Genomic DNA, 17,694 nt, shown 5'->3' with positions numbered 1-17,694 from the left:
TATATACATTTTTATATATGTACACACACATAAATATGTACACAGTTTGTTTTTTTAAAGGCAAGGGAGTTAAGTGTTGATAGGGGCTTGAAACAGGGACATGGCGGAGGTAGAGAGAATTTACTGATGCTCATGAAGGAGAGGCATTCAGCTGGATGGAGTGTTAGTTTCCTATTGAGGCTATAACAAGTGACCCCAAACTTAACAACTTAAAACAACACGATTTTATTAGTTCTAGAAGAGGTCAAAAGTCCAAAATGGTTTTCACTGGGCTAAAACCCACAGTGGGGCTGCATTTCTTTGTGAAGACTCTGGGAAGAACCCGTTTTCTTGCCTCTTCCAGCTTCTACAGGCTGCTGCATTCCTCGGTACATGGCCCCTTCTTCCATCTTCAAACCCAGCCGTGGGTATAACATCTTCATCTCCCTCTCACTTTGACCCGCCTCAGTCCCTTTCATGTAATAGGACCCTTGTGGTTACACTAGGCCCACCTCAATAATCCAGAATAATCTCCCCATCTCAGTCATTAACATAAGCACATTTCAAGGTCCCTTTTGCCATATAGTCATATATTCACAAGTGGCCATCTCTGGGGGCCATTATTCTGCCTACACATGATGTCTTCAGGGAGGTGAACACAGGAGGCTGTACGGGTGGGGAAGGTGAGATCAGCTTTGGATTGTGGAGCCCGGGGTGCCTTTGGGACATCCAGGGGAACTGCCCCCCATAGCTTCCATCTATTCACCAAACACTAAGTACCTCCCATGAGTCGGTCACTGGGGATATAAACGTGAACACTGTATCTCACTGGTCCTAAGACATCTGTTTTTCACTTTGGAACATTTCTGAAATCAGGAGGCAGCTCTGAACCAATGACATCTTACAACTGCAATGCGCAGGCTTTTCTTTCTAACTGACACATAAAGTAAGACATCTTACAATTGAAGGCATCTTAAAGTCAATGAAATCCAGGTCTGGGCTAGCACTAGAATGGGCCTAGTTATTATAGTAGTTAATTATTATATAAGTTGGGTGCCTCACTAGAGCATCAAGTATCCCCATGCCGCCCCTCCAGCCTTTCCTGGTTCCAAGCCTGACTCCTTCCACCCTCCCATCTGCCCCCACGGCTCTGGTGCTTGACTCTCCCGTAGGTAACAGACTCCACCAGAGCCCCGGCCACACCCATGCTCAGCTCCACCACAGCAGGGTCCACGAAACGGCCCCTTTCCCCAGGTGTAACCTCAGTCCTGGAGTCAGGCCCAGTGGTTTTCCACCTGGCTGCATGTGGGAAACACCTGGGAGCTTTTTAAAGCCCCAAACACCAGACCATTACCTAGATCGATTCATTCAGAATCTCTGCGGAGTGATGTTACAGCTCCCCATAAAACTCCAACAGAGAGCCAAGGTAGAGAACTAACTGGTATGAGTGAGAAGAGGCATAAGGCAGCACCAGTGGGAGGTGGAAGGTGTTTGGTTCAGACTATACAATTATGCGTATCAGTCTTCCTCCCAATCCCTCCCCCTGACTCTGAATTCCTGGGAGGTGACCAGCCCAGTTCTCTCAGTTCCCTCAAGGCACTAACCAGTGTCAGACACATTGTGGAAGCCCAGAAAACGTAAGCCACAGGGCTTCCAAGGCCAAACAGAAAAGCCCTGGTGCCAGGAAAGGTCTTCGAAGGGAGCCCACTGGGTCTGGGCCCGCCCTCTGATGTGCTGTGTAACCTCCAGTGAGACACTGCCCACCTCTGTGCCTGTACAAAGCATGACTGGCCCAGGTGGCCTTGAAAGGTCCTTCAAGTGCCAACATTGAGTCTAGACTTTACCTAAGAGGCCGTTTCTATCCACTTCTAAGAAGTCTGAGGCAGTGGGGAGCCAGTGAGTATCAGCTTTCCTGCTCACTCCCAACAGATGTCCCAGCCTTTCCAGGCCTAAAGTCTCCACTTCTGGGGCTCTGTCCTGCACTGGCTGAAAAGCAGAGCATCTTAGGTCCTAAAAGCCAAAGACCTAAAAACAGCAAAACAAGAATTGCCAGAGAACTCTGGAGAACGGCATGTGAGTGGAGAGATTTTTAGATGGTGAACAAAGTCAGGTTGGGAGGCCACAAGACACCTGACAGGCCCAGCTCTGCCCCGAGGACTGGTAAACAAAGGCGAAGTGGTTCAAGGGACCAGAGACAAACTCCCAAGGAGGAACTTCATGAAAGGAAACACTCAAGGGCCAAAGCAAGTCCAAAGGGGTCTGGAAAACGTTCCCAACTTCTGGCCATCAGCCCAGCCAAGGCCCTAATACACAACTAAAGGCTTTTATTGGGGAAAGGAAGTTGACTGAAAAGTGGCCCCCGATATCCTCACTGCCTAAGGCAGCTGGGGCCTCCTCTGCAGAATCCAGGAAAGAAGGGGCCACCAAACTCGGCCCTCAGTAGGCTCAGGTGTAGAGGTCAAAATCAATCCGTTTGGAATTGTAGAACTGTCCGCCGGGGGTGTCCATCTTCCGGCAATACACACCGTCCGGGAAATAGCCTTCATTCACCCAGGTCTGCAAGAAGAGAGGGCAGAGCTGGGGGAGGACTAATGGGGTGGGGGGAGGGAGAGAAGAGGCAAAGTGAAGAAGAAAGGATTTTACCTGCATCTGGGTGCTGGAGAAGGGTCCATACAGCTCAGCATCCCCTGTGTTCTCCCACTTATATTCCCACATCACGTCGGCCAGACCATCTCCGGGCGACTCTGCGTCTAAAATAACAGGCAGAGCCATCTGGACCTCAAGGGGCCTGCCCCTGCCCACAACATCCCTCCTCTGCCCTTCAATCTTACCTCCTCTCTGGGCAGGGGTTGGGGTCTCCAGCTCCCCCTCCGCCACTTCCTCAGCAAACATGTCCAGGGAGGGTGGGGCTGTGGGGTCACGGGGTCCCTGGGTCTGGCACCCCAACCCCTTCAGCCGCATGGCCAATCGTTCCCTTGTCTCCTGATACACTCCGAGGTTGCCCCGAGCCACCATCTGGTCAGCCAACCCGGAGAGCCGGTCCAGGCGCTGGGGGGAACTGGGCCGCCCAGGCCCCTTGCTGCCCCCTTTGCCTCCTCCTCGGGCTCCCAGGCGCCTCAGTGCCCCAGCCACTGTCTCTCTTGGCAACATCAGCTCCAGAAGGCCCTCCAGGAGGGCTTGGGCGCTCATTGGTGTCTGGCCCAAGCTGTCCTCCTCCTCTGAGTCTGACGGCGGCCGCTGATTGGGCGGCCGCTCCCTGATCTTTACCTGCAACGTGAAAATGGGAAGGTTTTGTTTCTGACAAACTGCCAGCAAGGCCCAGGCCCAGCCACGTCCACCTCTGGCCCTCACCCAATCAATGTTGTCCAGCCAGCTGTCTCGGATCTGAGCTTCCCGGTTCAGGAAATAGTTGCCATCAGCATCAAAGTGGCCTTCCTCCATCTCTTCCTGCAGGTTGAAGGGTGTGATCCGCACACCTCCCTCACTGGGGAGTGTGGCTGCTTCCTGACCTGCACCAAAGACACAGGCGTCCCATGCTAGGAATGCAAAAATGAGACAGGAGCCTCCTGTGCTCTGTGACCTCAGAAACCCCTATTTGGTCCTCCAGCGGAAAGTCAGTTCTTGGCTATAGCTCACCTTCTACATCTTCTGAGGCCAGGATGTCATATTTGCTGGACCCTTCATCATCATCCTCCTCATCGCTGTCCAAAGAGTGTTTGCCTTTGAAGCGGCTCCCAGGACCTCCTGCCCCAGCCACAGGGTCCACCAACTGTGGGCAGCAGTCAGAAATCGAGAGAGATGCAGGTTACTGGCTATTACTCAAAATACTCTAGGATCTAGACTCAAACTGAAAATCCTGCAAACCCATTTCTCAGAGCACACAGAAAAGCTAGCCCTTTCCACCTTTTCTTTATCCCTCCAGATTTCTCTCTTGGCTTCTAGCTTTTTTTCCTCCCATCACTCCTCCCCAGAATGCAGGAATCTGGCCCCCTCACCTTTTTCTTGGGGGGACTGATTTCATCCTCATCATCCTCATCTCCCACGCCTTGGAAGGTCACTTTCCTCTTTGGCATGACTGGACAGAGGAGCCTTTCTCAAGCTGAGCCGAGGAAAAGGGTGCAGATTAAAGGAACTGGGTGAGGAGAATACTCACCGCGAGAGGATCTCCCGCACGACATATCTTTCCCTTAGTCGGTACTGGATCCAGTTTGGGAGGGGAGGGAGCACAGAATCAGGGGCCGAAAGGGGAGCTGGCAGCCAAGAGGCCCCCAGGACTTGGTCTGGCATCCGAAAGAGCTGCTGGAGCGGGGATGGAGAGGTGGACGCGCGGAGGAGCTCCCCACGGGCACCCCCCCCTTGAGACGGGCTCCCCCGCGTGACCACCACCATTCCCGGCCCCCGCAGTCCTGGGCGCGACGTTGCTCCGCGAGCAGACACCCGCTCAACCACCTCCAGCTTCCTCGCAGCCAGCGGGGCCTCGGCGAACCCAGGACCTGGCACCCTGGCAGCCCCGCTCCTCCCTGCGCCGAACTCCCGACTCCGTGGGGTGACCCCCAACTGTCCTGGGCTGTGTACAAATCAGAGTGGCAGCAGAGCCATGAGGACTCCAGCAACCCCGCCGGCGCGCGCTCACCTAAAGACCCAGGAAAGGCGGGGGAATCCAGGGAGACTGGTTTTCGCCAGGACTACATCCGGGTCACCCGCCCGCCACCACCCGGAAGAGAACTGCGGAAGGCGCCGGGGAAGGCCGGAAGTGGCTTCACTCGTGTTAGAGGACTAACTGAAGGAGAGGGCGGAAGTACGCGCTGAGCGGGGAAAGACACCCCCTCCCAGAAGTGACGTGAGACGTGTGGGGCGACGATGGCGAGCAGAGGGCACGTATGAACGCCTAGACCCTGATCGGACGAGAGGGATGGCCGGAAGTGGTCTCAATTCCCTCCTACAGCAGTAGAGGCTCTGGGGAGAAAGCGGAGCGCGCTTTACCTAAAGGGGCGCCCAGAGTCACGATGGAGGGGCAAAGTCCCAGCAGGGCCGCTGGGTCCCTGCCCTTGTTTCCCTTTCCCCGGTTGAGTCTCGTTTTCTCCAGGGCTGGCTCTGCGCCTTTCATCATCTCATTAGAGATCCTGCCTTCCTACTCTCAGCGTTCCGTTGTCCGCCCTCTCCTAGTTCGAGGTGCGGCCTTGCTCTTGTCCCAGAGGGGTTGCTCGGTTCTCCTGGGGCATTTTCCCAGCCCAGCTCCTTTTAGGACCCAGGGGAAGTCATTTACCCCACGCCTACCACCTGGGCAATTTCCCGGTTTCTGAGGTGGGAAAAGCCATAATAGGAGAGGTGGCAGTGGCACCTGTGCCCAGTACCGAGGCCAGAGGTCCCTTGTGCCCTCATCTCAGGTACGCCTGGAAAAGGGCAGTAGTGGATACCCGTGCCCCCCACCCCCGCCGAAACAGGACCCCAGCCCAGCAGCCCCTGCCCAGGTTTTGTACTCTGTCCCAAGGGGCAGAGCTGGGGTTGGAAAGTGGGAGTAGGTCCCAGTGCTCAGGGTATAAGACCTCTACCTCTTGAGGATACTCAGAGTCTGAATCCCAGTAGGCCAAGGCTGGGCCCAGAAAGAGCCTACTGGAGCCAGAGGAGGGCACTGGGGGCAGCTGGGGTCCCTAGGATACCAGATGGTCCACCCCTCCTTTCTCCTGCCCCTAGGGTTTCCTCCCAGGATGGACTACCATGAAACTGCACAAGTCCGTGCTCAGTTTCTTCCGTGGCTACAGAACACAGGCTCTGGACCGGGAAGGCATCCTGCTAAAGAAGGGGGCCAGAAATACCAGCTACCAGCACCGCTGGTTCATCCTCCGGGGAAACCTCCTCTTCTACCTGGAACTGGTACCAGGCTGACCCACACACCCCTGAGCCTCATCCTGTTAGAGAACTGCCAGTGAAGCCACGCCTTGGGGCCACAGAACCCTACGCCTTTACCATCCTGACCCCAGGGGTAGAAGGTGGGCAGGCCTACAAGCCGGCAGCAGAAAATCAGGAGAAGCTGGGAGCCTGGCTGTGCTGCTACGCTCTCTGGAGGCCCAGCACCAGGAGCTGTGCCAGGCAGCTGGACAAGAGACCAGCTCACCCCCAGAGGACTGTGGCTCCCCACAGTAAAGAGAGGGCAGTACCCTCTCCAGCTTGCAGGAGTTGCACGAGCACTCTGGGAAGGAGATCCGGGTGCTGCAGGCGGCGCACAGACAGCTCCAGGAGGCCAGTGACAACGGAGGCAGTGGATCCCAGGCAGAAGTGGAGTGGGAGCTCAACCACTGTCTGTTGATGAGTGACTAATAGACCAAAGGCCAAAAGGTACCTACCTGCCGAGACCAGGAGACCAGCCGATTGCTTCAAGAGACACCCACATCCTGACTAGCTCCGTCACTTCCTCCCTCCTTGTCCTTATTCTAACCCCCTTCATCAAATAACAATGCAGGAGACAGGCCCAGGTACAACAGCAGGTTCTTTTCCGGTTCCTCAAAGCGCCGCACAGGGTGGGGGCAGAGACAGAAGAAAATGTAAACATTGGGTTTCACCCCCTGGTGCTCAAGGGAAGACCCCTTACCCAGGTAGGGGCTGGAGAGTTGGAAGGGAACAAGGTGAAAGGTGGGAGCCCTGGTGAGACAAAGCAGGGGAGGCCTGAGAATACAGAGAAAGGTAGGTGAAGAGGAAGGAGAGCAAGGAGGGTGGTGGTGGGGAAGTGGGGGACATTTCCTGCTCCAGTGCATGTCCCCTTAAATAAACCAGCGTGCAAGAACATGGTGGAGGAAAACCAAAGGACAGAAGAGAGTGAACACCCCCACCCTGGGCCAACCGGGTCCTCCGTACATAATTACAACACAGAGATGTCCAGAAGGAGAACACGAAGAGCCTGGGCCCCCCACCAGGAAGTGGGGGGAGACAGGCAGGACTGAAGAAGGGAAAAGGAACCCAGCTCCACTTCATGGGTAAGGGGAGTGACTGGAGTGTAAGAATCTGAAAACCGCTGACTCCCATTGCCAAAAGTCACCCCTGTGGTGACAAAAGGCCAATCAGGACAGCACCTGGGAAGGGATCCCAGAGGGAATCGGGGCAGGAGTGACAGAGACCCCAGCTGGGCCTAACTGGAGGGCTCCAGACTTGTTCGCTGCTGCCCCAGGGAAATGCAGCTGCCCCACGTACTCTGACTGTCCTGGCCGTGTAGGGATCAGCAGCTGGCAAGGAGACGGGGAATCAAGCCACTTTCCTCAGAAGGAGGGACAGCCTGCCAAGGGGGCCGGGAGCAGCACCCCAGGCCAAGGCCTGCTCTTGGCTGAGGGAAGAAGAGAGGGCCCTGCAGTCCAGCCCCAGGGCAGAGGTCAGAAGTAAGCATCCTGCCGGGCCTCTGATGCTGAGGACCTGTCCCCGCCATCCTGGGGGGCTGGGGGTCCATCTGCCTTCCGACGCAGCGAGAGCTTCCTGCCCTGAGCCTTCTTCTCCTGCTTCTGCCGCTCCTTCTCCTGCTTCTGCCGCTCCTTCTCACGTTCCTTTTCCTGTTTCTGCCGCTCCTTCTCCTGCCTCCGGGCCTCCTTGCTGGGAGCCAGTGGGGTGCTGTTGCCAGTAGGCGAAGGAAGGGATGGATGCAGTCCCTCAGCGGTGACCAGAGGCCCTGGGGCAGGCCCAGCACTGGCCCTGCGGACAGGAGGGGGTGGAGAGGGGGCCCCTCCAGCTGCCCGAGAGCCTCGGCTCTTGAGGCCAGGGAGGCTGAGGAGGCTGGAGGAGGGGCCCAGGGGTGGCTGCTGCCGCCGACGCTCCTCATGGATCGCCCGGGAACCGTGTAGTCTCCGTGAGGGCCGATACTGCAGCTCGCCCCGGGTTTCCCGCCACTTCTTGAGCTGGGCCGAGTTCTCTCGCTCAATCAGTGCTTCTGTCACTGGGAGGTTGGTCACCTAGATGGAGAAGAAACAGGTACCAGAATAAGATTGGGGATGGGGATGGGCCAAAGCAGGTGTGAGGTATGCTAAGGCTAGGGCCTACCTCATGCACCAGAAAGTCCTCCTGCATGCACTGTTGGGGCAGATTGCGCAGCTGCTCCATGGTTTCATACATGCCTTGGCAGGAGCGCAGCTTCTCCACAGAGCCCAGCGTGTGCCGCAGCAGCACCAGGGCCACCCGGAAGATGATCTTGACGCCTGCAGGGTCCAAGGAAGAGAGGCTGGATGATCAGCCCAGGATCTCAGCCTGTCCCATTTAGGAGGGACTCACAGCCCCCATCCCTGTCTACTGCCAACCTTACAAATGAGGAAACTGAGGCCCTAAGAAGGGAAACAAGCTGCCATGGGTTTTAGGTTCCTGGGAGGTAAAGCAAGCTGTGGGCTGGTGGCAGAGCCAATAAGATCAGCCCTCAGTTTCTCCAGCCCCAAGACATCTTCCAGTGAAGCCTTATGTCAGCAGGCCACCCTCTGGCAGCCACCATGGAAACCGCAGCCCCGTCATGGCCTGAAATGGCTACAGAAGTACCTTCACAGAAGAACATATCCCAGACACGTAGCACTGAAGCCCAGGGAAGAGTGCGGGCAAAGATGCACATGAACCATTCTGTCATGTACAGCACGGGGTCAATGCGCTGCCGTCGCAGGTGCCGATGTGCCAGTGGGGAGGCCCGGCGCAACAGCGCAAAAAAGATTTCTCCATCCAGTTGAATGGCCTCCTGAAAGTGGGACAAACCATGAGAAGAGGCCTGCTGAGGACCCTTGGGGTAGAACCGGCCCTGGTAGTCAGTACCCATCCACGAAGTGGGATCCTCACCTCAGTAGGAGAGGCCCAGAACAGAGGGACAGAGTGGTACAGCGTGGGGCAGGACAAGGACCACCCTGCAGTCTTGGGGAAAAGTCACAGCCCCAGTTGCACCCAGCCTCCAGACACTCACCAGCCCTGCACTATAGTAACCGGGGAGGTACTTGTCGCAGATCTGCACCAGGCACCAAAAGGCTTGCTGAGAAGGGCAAGAACAAGGAGGGAGGGATGGGGCCTGAGAAACAGGGAGGAGGGAGCTCCCCCATCACCACTGTAGGCCAAGATCCTCCCAGCCCCTCCCCAACCAGGCCCAGCGTCTGCTGACCTCAGCAGGCATGTGCATGAGCAGCACTGCGGCCACGGGGGCCTGGGCCTGGCAGTAGCCCTCGTCAGGCCGGTAGATAGTGTAGGCCTTCAGGATTCGATACAGGTCCTGTTGCCTGTGGGTATGGGGAAAGACCATGAGGAAAGTCACAGGAGTTGGGAGCTCTCGCCCCCAAACTAACCCGCACCCCCCGAGAGCCCCCCTATATCCCGTGGCAGATCAACCCCAGAGCTTTACCACCACAACCTCTATCCACCTTCCTAATCCTGCCTATCAAGCTTAAGCCAAAGACTCAGACCGTAACCTAAGCTTTGTTCCAGGCTCTAGGCTTCCGCCCTTGCCTGCACACCCACGTGCTCCCCACCCGTGTCCCCACACGGGCTGTGCTCTCTCTCTGTCTGCTCCCATCCCGTAAACCTTCAAGGTCATCTTCTTCAGGAAGCTTTTCAACAGCGTCAGCCCTCCTCTGGCACTGTCTGAATGCTTTTACTGCCCCAGAGCAGGCACTCTCCCAGGGCAGGCCCTGCCTTATCTGTCTGGAATTCATCAGTCCCGCCGGGCAGAGCCCTGGTTCTCGGTGTAGGCTTGGGAAGCCAGCTGTGCCTCAGACCTTTCTCTTGTCTCTGCATCCAAAAGAATAAACTCTCTGCCCTAGATCTGTTCCTCTTCCCTGAGGGTGCCCCATCTCTGTGTGTGGGAATCCCATCCCCTCAGCCCCAGATCAGAAAACAGCGAGCCTTCCATCACTCCCCACAGCTAATTATCAAGTCGTATCAACACTACCTTCTGAATTTTATTCACGTCTATTCCCTCTCTCCGCACGTCTATTCCCTCTCTCCGCCGCCACAGCCACTGAGCAGCTCAGACCTTCATCTCTTAACCAGGACGATGTAATAACCTCCCAGATCCTCTCCCTGCCTCCAGTCACACACACCTGACCACTGCTTACATAGTGTTTCTCAAAATTCAGTCACTGGAGTGTGATCTTCATTTGTGCTTTATCTGCACACCACCCCACTATTATTTATTTTTTCTCCACTTTGTAATAACGTCCATGAAATGACAGGTTTGATATACTAGTTATTTCATCTAATATATATTAAAATAAACATGTAACTTCCCTAAGCTCCCATGCTACATTCACCCACCTGCCTGCTTCTGTGCCCCTGCCTTCTCCCCTGTTGCTATGGGTGAACTATCTGTGATCCTGGCCAACCACAGCCTTTCCACTTGGACACTGGGTCCCATCCCCTCTCGCCTACACAGGCCATCCCTCCAGCAACCTTCCCATTGTTTGTGCGTCATCCATTTTTCTCTAACTACAGAGGCTGGCATACCAACATGTCATTTCTTCTAGCTTAAAAAAAAAAAAACACCTCGTGACTTCCCTGGCGGCCCAATGGTTAAGACTCCATGCTTCCACTGCAGGGGGTGCGGGTTCGAGCCCTGGTCGGGAAAATAAGACCCCGCATGCCACAGGGCATGGCCAAAAAACAAACAAAAACCTCTCTCTACCCAGCCTTCCCCTATGAATACCACATCGTTTCTTTCCTACCTATTCAGCCAAACCCACCTAGAGTACAGACTTGCTATCTTCAAGTTCTTTCCTCCCATCCTCCAGTCAGGCTTAAGCCCACTGCTCCACACAAAACTGCTTTTGTCAAGGTCACCAATGACCTCCACATTGCTAAATCCAGAGGTTGATTTGCAGACTTCACTTTACTTGACCCGTCAGCAGCATTTCATACAGCTGATCCCGAAACCCCTCTTCACTTTGCTTCCAGGAATCACACTCTCCTGGTTTTCGTTATACCTCACCAGCTTCTTCCAGGCTCCTTTACAGGTTCTTTCTCATCTTCCCATTCTTGAAATGTTGGAGCTGCAGGGCTCAATCTTTGAACAGCTTCCTTTCATATCTACACTTGCTGCCTTGATGACCTCATCTAGTCCCATGGGTGAGATCTGGTCCCGTGTAGAGCCTGACAACTCTCAATTTCCAATCTGTCTCCAGTTTAAACCTCGCCCTGGATGTTGTGTCCACTGTACATCCAGCTTACTTGGCATCTCCATCTGGATATCCAGTGAGTATTTCAAACTTCACATTCCAAAAATGAGCTCCTGATATACCCTTCAAGCCTACGTTCCCCCCAGTTTTCCCATCCATATCAGTATATTGCAACTCCATTCATTCTAGTTTCTAAGACCAAAAACCTTGAGAGTCTTCCTTAACTACTATCTCTCTCTCTCTCTCTCTCACTCTCACACACACACACACACACACACACACACACACACACACACACTCTCTCTCTCTCTCTCTCTCTCTCTCTCTCTCTCTCTCTCTCTCCCCACATCTAATCCACTGGCAAATTCTTTTGGCTTTACCTTCAAAATATATCCAGTTTCACAGCTACCATCCTGGTCTATCTATCATCATCTCTTTCCTGGATTATGGAAATAGTCTACCTGGTCTCTCTGCTTCTGCCCTTGTCTCCTATAGTCTATTGTCAGCACAGCAGCCAGAAATGATCCTTTTTTTTTCTTCCAGCCGTGCTGCGCAGCATGTGGGATCTTAGTTCCCCAACCAGGGATCAAACCCATGCCCCCCGCAGTCGAAGCACAGAGTCTTAACCACTAGACGGCCAGGGAAGTCCCAGAATGATCTTTTTAAAACACAAGTCAGATCAGGTCACTTGTAACCAAATCTCGGCTCACATTCTCTTTTCCCCTTTCTTGCTTTAAACTCTTCTATTTACCACCATTGTACATACAACATACTTTCATTCTTTTATTTATTGTCTATCCTTACTAAAATATAAGCCCTGAGGGGGCAGCTGTCATCTGTAGCTAAAACAGTACCTGGCAGATAGCAGACGCTTGACTAATATTTGCTGAAAGGATGAACCTACTGTTAAATGTCCATCCACATGCTCCCACAAGGAGCTGAGAACCACCTAAAAACATCGCACACTACTAGGAAGCGATCTATAGCCTTCGTGAGGAAGCCGGGCAAACAGAACAAAGATCGAAGGGCCTGGGCACAGCATTTAAGGGCCCTTAATTGCTTTTCCAGCCTCAGCTCTACCCAACCCCACTGCCCAGACACAGCTTACATAACCCCCAAGCCAGGAAAAACCTGCCCCTTGCTCTGCTCCCATCTATCCTTTAAAACCTAGTTCAAATGCAACCTCTTCAATGAGCCCTTGATGTGCCTCCCCTTCCCCTCACCAGCACCCCACCCCACCCCCATCACCCTGAATCACAGTCTCCCTCCCAGGAGACTTCCTTCAACATGGCTAGACACTCAATCCATTAAGGACCACTCCTGTAGAAGTTCTGGAAGGCAAGACTGCTTTCAACCCAGCCCTGTATCCACCACTGACTCATACAGTCAGGTCGCCTTACCCATGCCCGCCTCGAGCAGCAAACATCTCATGGAAAGGGAACTGACGGTGCAGGTCCTTCTCAATCACATCCAGCCACTTAGGGTCCCCAGGAGCCCGTTCCAACTCCTGCAGTGGGACAGCTGAGATTATCTCAGGATCTGGGGGAACTGATGATACCCTTCACACAGACACTGTCACACGTCCCCACACCCTGGAGCTGTGCGCACCTCAAACTTGCCCGGGTTCTGCTCCAGGAGTTCCTTGCTATTGGACAAGTACTGCCAGGCCTTGGCTCTGAGGGAGGATGGGATCCCCTTCCGGCAGCGCAGCTTCACCTAAGGCAGAGTGGCAGGCAGGGGAACAGCTTCAGTGGCAGGCACAGCCTCCAAGCTTTCCCCAGCAGTCCTTGGGCTCCCTGGGACACTCGTACCACATCCCATAGGCTTCACTCCACTGGACCCCGCCTGGCCTTCTATCTTTAAAGCTACTCCTCCCCCAAGGCCCAAGTACCACCTACCCCCAACATGGTCTGGAGAGCAGATACTATCAGGTTCCTGGGCTTCCCCAGAGCACAAGGGCCCACCCTGTCCTCCCCACCCCCACCACGTCCATTGCCCTGCCCACCACAGCCTTCTCAAACCTTCTGGAAACGCCGTGAAAGCCATTTATCCCAGTGACTGAACATCTCCAGCCATTTGAGCTCCCGCTGCCGAGCCACATCCACAGGAATGGAGCTCTCTCTGAGGATATGGGGAGTATGGAAGAGGTCAGTAGCAGTAGTATAAAATCCAGATTGCTGGGGGGACTGAGGCAAGCCACTTCCCCAAGCTCAAACATGAGAGATCAGACCATAAAAGCATTTTGTGAGCTACCAATACCAAACATTAGGCTGTCTGGTCATTCTGGCCATCCAAGGTCCTAGTTCACCACACTAAATGGAATTTCCTTGGAATCTCTGAACAGAGATCACATTCTCATGTTGGATCGCTATACAGAGGCTGTGTTCAAATCCCACTTAAGACATATACAAGTTTGGGGAGAGAGCACGGAATACTGAAAAGCTACACTTTGCATTAGACCTGGATCCAAGTTCTAGGTTTGCCACCTATTCACTGTGTGGCCTTGGGCAAGTCACTCTCTAAGCCTCAATTTCCTCATGTGTAAGATGGAGAGAAAAATAGTATCTACCTAAGAGGTTATATGAGCTAACACATAGCAGTGACTCAGTAAGTAACAGCAATTATTATCCATAAAATAAAATACATAACAAACATACTTCCCTGTCCCCTTAGAAGCAACTGAGTTTCCTTCTACAAAACTCAAGATCCCTTGCACCATCTGCAATTTCCGCTACCTCCTCCTCCCTGAAATCACCCCACATTCCCAAGCAAATGAAGCTCTCCTTGCACTGTTTGCTCACTGTTCTTTCAGAGCTTCGCACTCAAGATACCCCATCAGTCTTGAAACAGTTAGTTGTAGGAGCCAGTACCAGGTGAGTGGAATGGAAGAAAGAGCTTGGGTTTCCAGATAGACCTGAGCTCAAAGCCCAGTTGTCCCTTAGAAGTTGGGGAGTCTTGGCGAGTGATAACCTAAGTCTCTTCCTTATAAATGTAAAAAGGAATGCCACCACCTACATCACAAAGTTATGAGAGGACTATTGAGAAACTGTATATAAAGGACTGTTAAATGGGAGGTTTAAAGTTAGTTTCCTTTGTCCCAGAAACTCCTTAAACTAAAAGGTGATTTCTCGGGCTTCCCTGGTGGCGCAGTGGTTAAGAGTCTGCCTGCCGATGCAGGGGACACGGGTTCGTGCCCCGGTCCGGGAGGATCCCACATGCCGCGGAGCGGCTGGGCCCGTGAGCCACGGCTGCTGAGCCTGCGCGTCTGGAGCCTGTGCTCCGCAACGGGAGAGGCCACAACAGTGAGAGGCCCGCGTACCGCCAAAAAAGAAAAAAAAAAAAAAAGGTGATTTCTCATTCACCTCTATCATAAGGCAATTCCAAACTCTACTAAAGGCCAGGAAGAGTAAGATACCTTTCCTGCCCTCAAAAGGTCACAAGCTAGCAGGGGAGATAATTGCAATATGTGAGGGGAATGCAATTACAAAGATGCGCAGAAGAGGCACCTAATCGGAGTAGGGGCAATGGATATCAGGGAAGGTTTCCTGGAGGAAGGGACATCTGAGGTAAGCCATGAAGGACTGAGTAGAACATGGCAGGGAAAGACCGGGAGAAGGGCATTCCTGGCTGATGGTACAGCCTGAGTATGAAGGGAGAAAGACTACAATCACTTCAACAGGACCACAGCACACAGTGCATGGTGAGAAGGCGGTGGAAAAGAAGACCAGAGAGGCTGGCAGAGCCAGAACATAAGGAGCCTGTGCGCAGGCTAAAGCGCTTGGACTTTATCCTGTGGACAGTGCTGAGCTGCTAACAGCTTTTAAGGTAACGTGTGCCACAGTCAGCCTTGCCTCAGAAGTTGATTCTGCCAGCATGGAAGATGGATTTTAGAGGGACAAAATTAAAAGCAGAGAATTAGGGCTTCCCTGGTGGCGCAGTGGTTGAGAGTCCGCCTGCCGATGCAGGGGACACGGGTTTGTGCCCCGGTCCGGGAAGATCCCACATGCCGCGAAGCGGCTGGGCCCATGAGCAATGCCCGCTGGGCCTGCACGTCCGGAGCCTGTGCTCCGCAACGGGAGAGGCCACAACAGTGAGAGATCCACGTACCGCAAAAAAAAAAAAAAAAAAAAAAAAAAAAAGCAGAGAATTAGCACCCCGCACCGTGCCTGGTACACAAGAGGGGCTCACTAAAACCCAATTCAATCCAAGTTCCTCAGGGCAGCAGGGTATTGAGGAGAGTGCCATTGGTCACACAGATCCAAATTGTTTGAGTGGGGCAAGTCACTCAACTGCTCTAATCCTGTTTCTTCATCTATAAATTAGGTACAGCAATGCATCCCTCATGCATGGGAAAGCACCAGGGTCAAACTTAAGTTGCCCTCCCCACACAGGACCGAGAACGTTGTTACTCAAAGATTTTCTGATTTTTTTGTTGGATTACAATCCCTCCCACAGGGCTTCCCCCAACACCAGGCAGGTCCCCCTCACCCCAACACGCACAGCCATGACTAAATCCTACTCATTCTTCACAATTCAGATCAGTCCAGCTGAATGCCCAGACTGGGCAAAAGATCCCTTCCCTAGCTGCTCACAAAACCCTGTGATGATCTCCAGGCTAAACCTAACGTATTATATTGAAACCAACTGTTTTAAGTATTTGTCTCTCCTCTAGATGATGAGCACCTTGAAATGATTATTTTATCCTTAGTACCCAGCACAGGGCCTGGCACTGGGGGTTCTCAGGCAGTGCTGTAAACTGAACTGACCAGCAGGTTAAAGGGGTACAGGAACAATGATCCAAAGAGAGGGAAGGAAGAAGTCAGAAGCAATCACACCCTCACCTCAGAAGTGACTCAGGCCCCTGGAGGGAACTAGGAAAGAGTAAGCCCGCCTGGGGAGATGAGGAAATGGGGAAGAGGCCTTCTCCACCCCCTTTCCTTCAGTGAAAACACAAGACTGCTCTTCTGTTTCACAGACGGGCCCTACCTTCAGAGTCTCTCCTCCATCAAACAGACTTCCCCACCTCACCACCACATCAGACCTAAGGCTATGGGGGAAGGGAGCTGCCTGCATCCCTCCAGACTTTCTCCCTAAGGAACCAAACATCTCTACCAGAACCCCTGTCCAGCCAACCCTCCAGAATATCTGACCTGTAGCTGGAGTTTCCCACCAAGGAGCTGGGACAACCTGAGGTACAATCTCATTCAACCTTTCACTTCACAGAGGAGGAAAGTGAGGCACTAACTCAAATGTGGAAGGCACTAACTCAAGGGCACACACACACCAAAGGCAAGGCTTAGGCTCAAACCCAGGACTCCCGACACCTGGTCTCAAACCCTAACACGCTGGTGCCACAGAAACCTCAGGAAACTAGGCGTGATAAGGATTGTTAAGCATTCCCATTCCCACTAATCACCCCGTGGATCCTCAGAGGAGGATGGGCAGCGAGATCGTGGGCAAGGCGTATCATCCCCCCCACCCTGCAACCTCTACTTCCATGAAGCAGGCCCGCTGGGTGCCCACTGGGTACTCACAGGCTGCCCGAATACTGGCTGCCCCCAAGGAAGCCGTACTTGTCCGTCTTGCGCAGGGCCAGCCCATTTATCTCCGAGTCTGAGCCCATGGAGCTCACATCATCCGCCAAGGACTCTAAGGTCCCAGACATGAGGCTCACGGAGTCCAAGTAGCTCAGAGTGTCTGGAGCCTGCCCTCGAGGCCCAGAGATTCCAGGTCCCAGGCTGGACGTGGAGCCTAGGTCCTGAGAGTTTTCAGCAGGCTCCAGAGCTGGGGTCACCGTCACGACAGCTACCGGGGCCTCACATGTCCCTGAAGGGCCTGTGCCAGGCCCTGAGGGGTCCTCTGGTGCCTGTCCTGTTGATGCTGATGCTGCAGCTCCATGTCCACTTGTCACCTGTCCTGCTGTCACTGCTGCAACCCGTGCAGTCACTCCTAAGGCCACAGTGGTTCCCGGCTTGGGGGCAAGCGGGGGTTTGGCGGTCAGGGCCCCAGGAGCCGTTCCTGAAGGGGTCCTGGTGCAGGTCCCGGTGAGGGTACCTGGCCCAGGATCGGGTGAGGTTCTGGCCTCCTCCGTCTTCGGAGAGTCTGCCCCTGGGGCCAGAGCCATGGACCTCTCGGCTCCTGCCACAGCCTCAGGCACCAAGGGCTCTGGGTCGGAGACCTGCGCCCTCAGGGCTTCGGGTGAGGCCTCCAGGGTCAGCCCCACCTCCGTGCTGCCGGTGACTGTCGGGGCGGGAGCCAGGGCCGAGTCCGAGGTCTGGGCTGGACCCGGTACCCATGCGGGCCGCGCCTCCCCGGGGGCCACCAGGGTGACCGGGGCCGAAGTGGCCATGGTCACTGGCGGCCCCGGAGCTACCACCACGACGGACCCGGCCCGGGAGCCGCGGGGCGGCGGCGACGGGGCCGCGGGGGCGCCATGACGGCGCGGCGGGGCCACCAGGGGCGCCGGGCCCGTCTCCATGACCGCGGGCCGCCCCTCACATCCCCCCGCCGCGGCGGCCGCAAAAGGCGCCGCCCCTCAGGCCGCTCCCCACCGCCCGCCGAGGAAGGGGAAAGGGCGAAGGGCGCGGCCCGGCGCGCGCCGGGGTCG

At 54.6% G+C, this 17,694-nt stretch overlaps 2 protein-coding genes across 3 annotated transcripts; both read right to left on the bottom strand.

The window, feature by feature from the left end:
- Positions 1-201: 201 nt before the first annotated feature.
- Positions 202-4,696, bottom strand: CD2BP2 (CD2 cytoplasmic tail binding protein 2). Of its 2 annotated transcripts, none has more exons than XM_060285215.1 (7): positions 4,613-4,696; positions 3,975-4,078; positions 3,616-3,748; positions 3,331-3,488; positions 2,811-3,246; positions 2,623-2,729; positions 202-2,535 (listed from the first exon to the last, which is right to left on the bottom strand). In XM_060285215.1, exons 2-7 carry the CDS (start codon positions 4,050-4,052, stop codon positions 2,425-2,427), a joined length of 1,023 nt encoding a protein of 340 aa, XP_060141198.1. In that variant the 5' UTR covers positions 4,053-4,078; positions 4,613-4,696; the 3' UTR covers positions 202-2,424. The 2 variants fall into 2 exon arrangements, with proteins under 2 accessions (XP_060141198.1, XP_060141199.1); XM_060285216.1 differs by lacking the exon at positions 4,613-4,696 and adding an exon at positions 4,429-4,606.
- Positions 4,697-6,448: 1,752 nt separating this feature from the next.
- On the bottom strand, positions 6,449-17,665 carry TBC1D10B (TBC1 domain family member 10B). Its single transcript, XM_030871740.3, has 9 exons — positions 16,622-17,665; positions 13,109-13,208; positions 12,696-12,803; positions 12,488-12,594; positions 9,083-9,197; positions 8,891-8,956; positions 8,482-8,671; positions 7,999-8,153; positions 6,449-7,910 (listed from the first exon to the last, which is right to left on the bottom strand). The coding sequence occupies exons 1-9, from the start codon at positions 17,563-17,565 to the stop codon at positions 7,341-7,343; spliced, it is 2,355 nt and encodes a 784-aa protein (XP_030727600.2). The 5' UTR covers positions 17,566-17,665; the 3' UTR covers positions 6,449-7,340.
- Between the last annotated feature and the right edge of the window lie 29 nt (positions 17,666-17,694).

This window comes from Globicephala melas, chromosome 15, assembly GCF_963455315.2.
Source record: "Globicephala melas chromosome 15, mGloMel1.2, whole genome shotgun sequence".
In the NCBI taxonomy this organism is placed as follows: Eukaryota; Metazoa; Chordata; class Mammalia; order Artiodactyla; family Delphinidae; genus Globicephala; species Globicephala melas.
Note: the sequence above shows the minus strand (reverse complement) of the source record. Positions and strands in the feature narration are given on the sequence as shown.

Coding starts and splice junctions, on each gene's coding strand:
- CD2BP2 (XM_060285215.1), bottom strand. CDS start 4,052: ATGCCAAAGAGGAAAGTGACCTTCCAAGGCGTGGGAGATGAGGATGAT. Junction 3,749..3,974: donor TCAGTCCCCCCAAGAAAAAG/GTGAGGGGGCCA, acceptor TGCTGCCCACAG/TTGGTGGACCCTGTGGCTGG. Junction 2,730..2,810: donor AACCCCTGCCCAGAGAGGAG/GTAAGATTGAAG, acceptor CTGTTATTTTAG/ACGCAGAGTCGCCCGGAGAT.
- TBC1D10B (XM_030871740.3), bottom strand. CDS start 17,565: ATGGAGACGGGCCCGGCGCCCCTGGTGGCCCCGCCGCGCCGTCATGGC. Junction 9,198..12,487: donor GCTGCTCGAGGCGGGCATGG/GTAAGGCGACCT, acceptor CCATACCCACAG/GCAACAGGACCTGTATCGAA. Junction 8,154..8,481: donor GGATATGTTCTTCTGTGAAG/GTACTTCTGTAG, acceptor TGGACCCTGCAG/GCGTCAAGATCATCTTCCGG.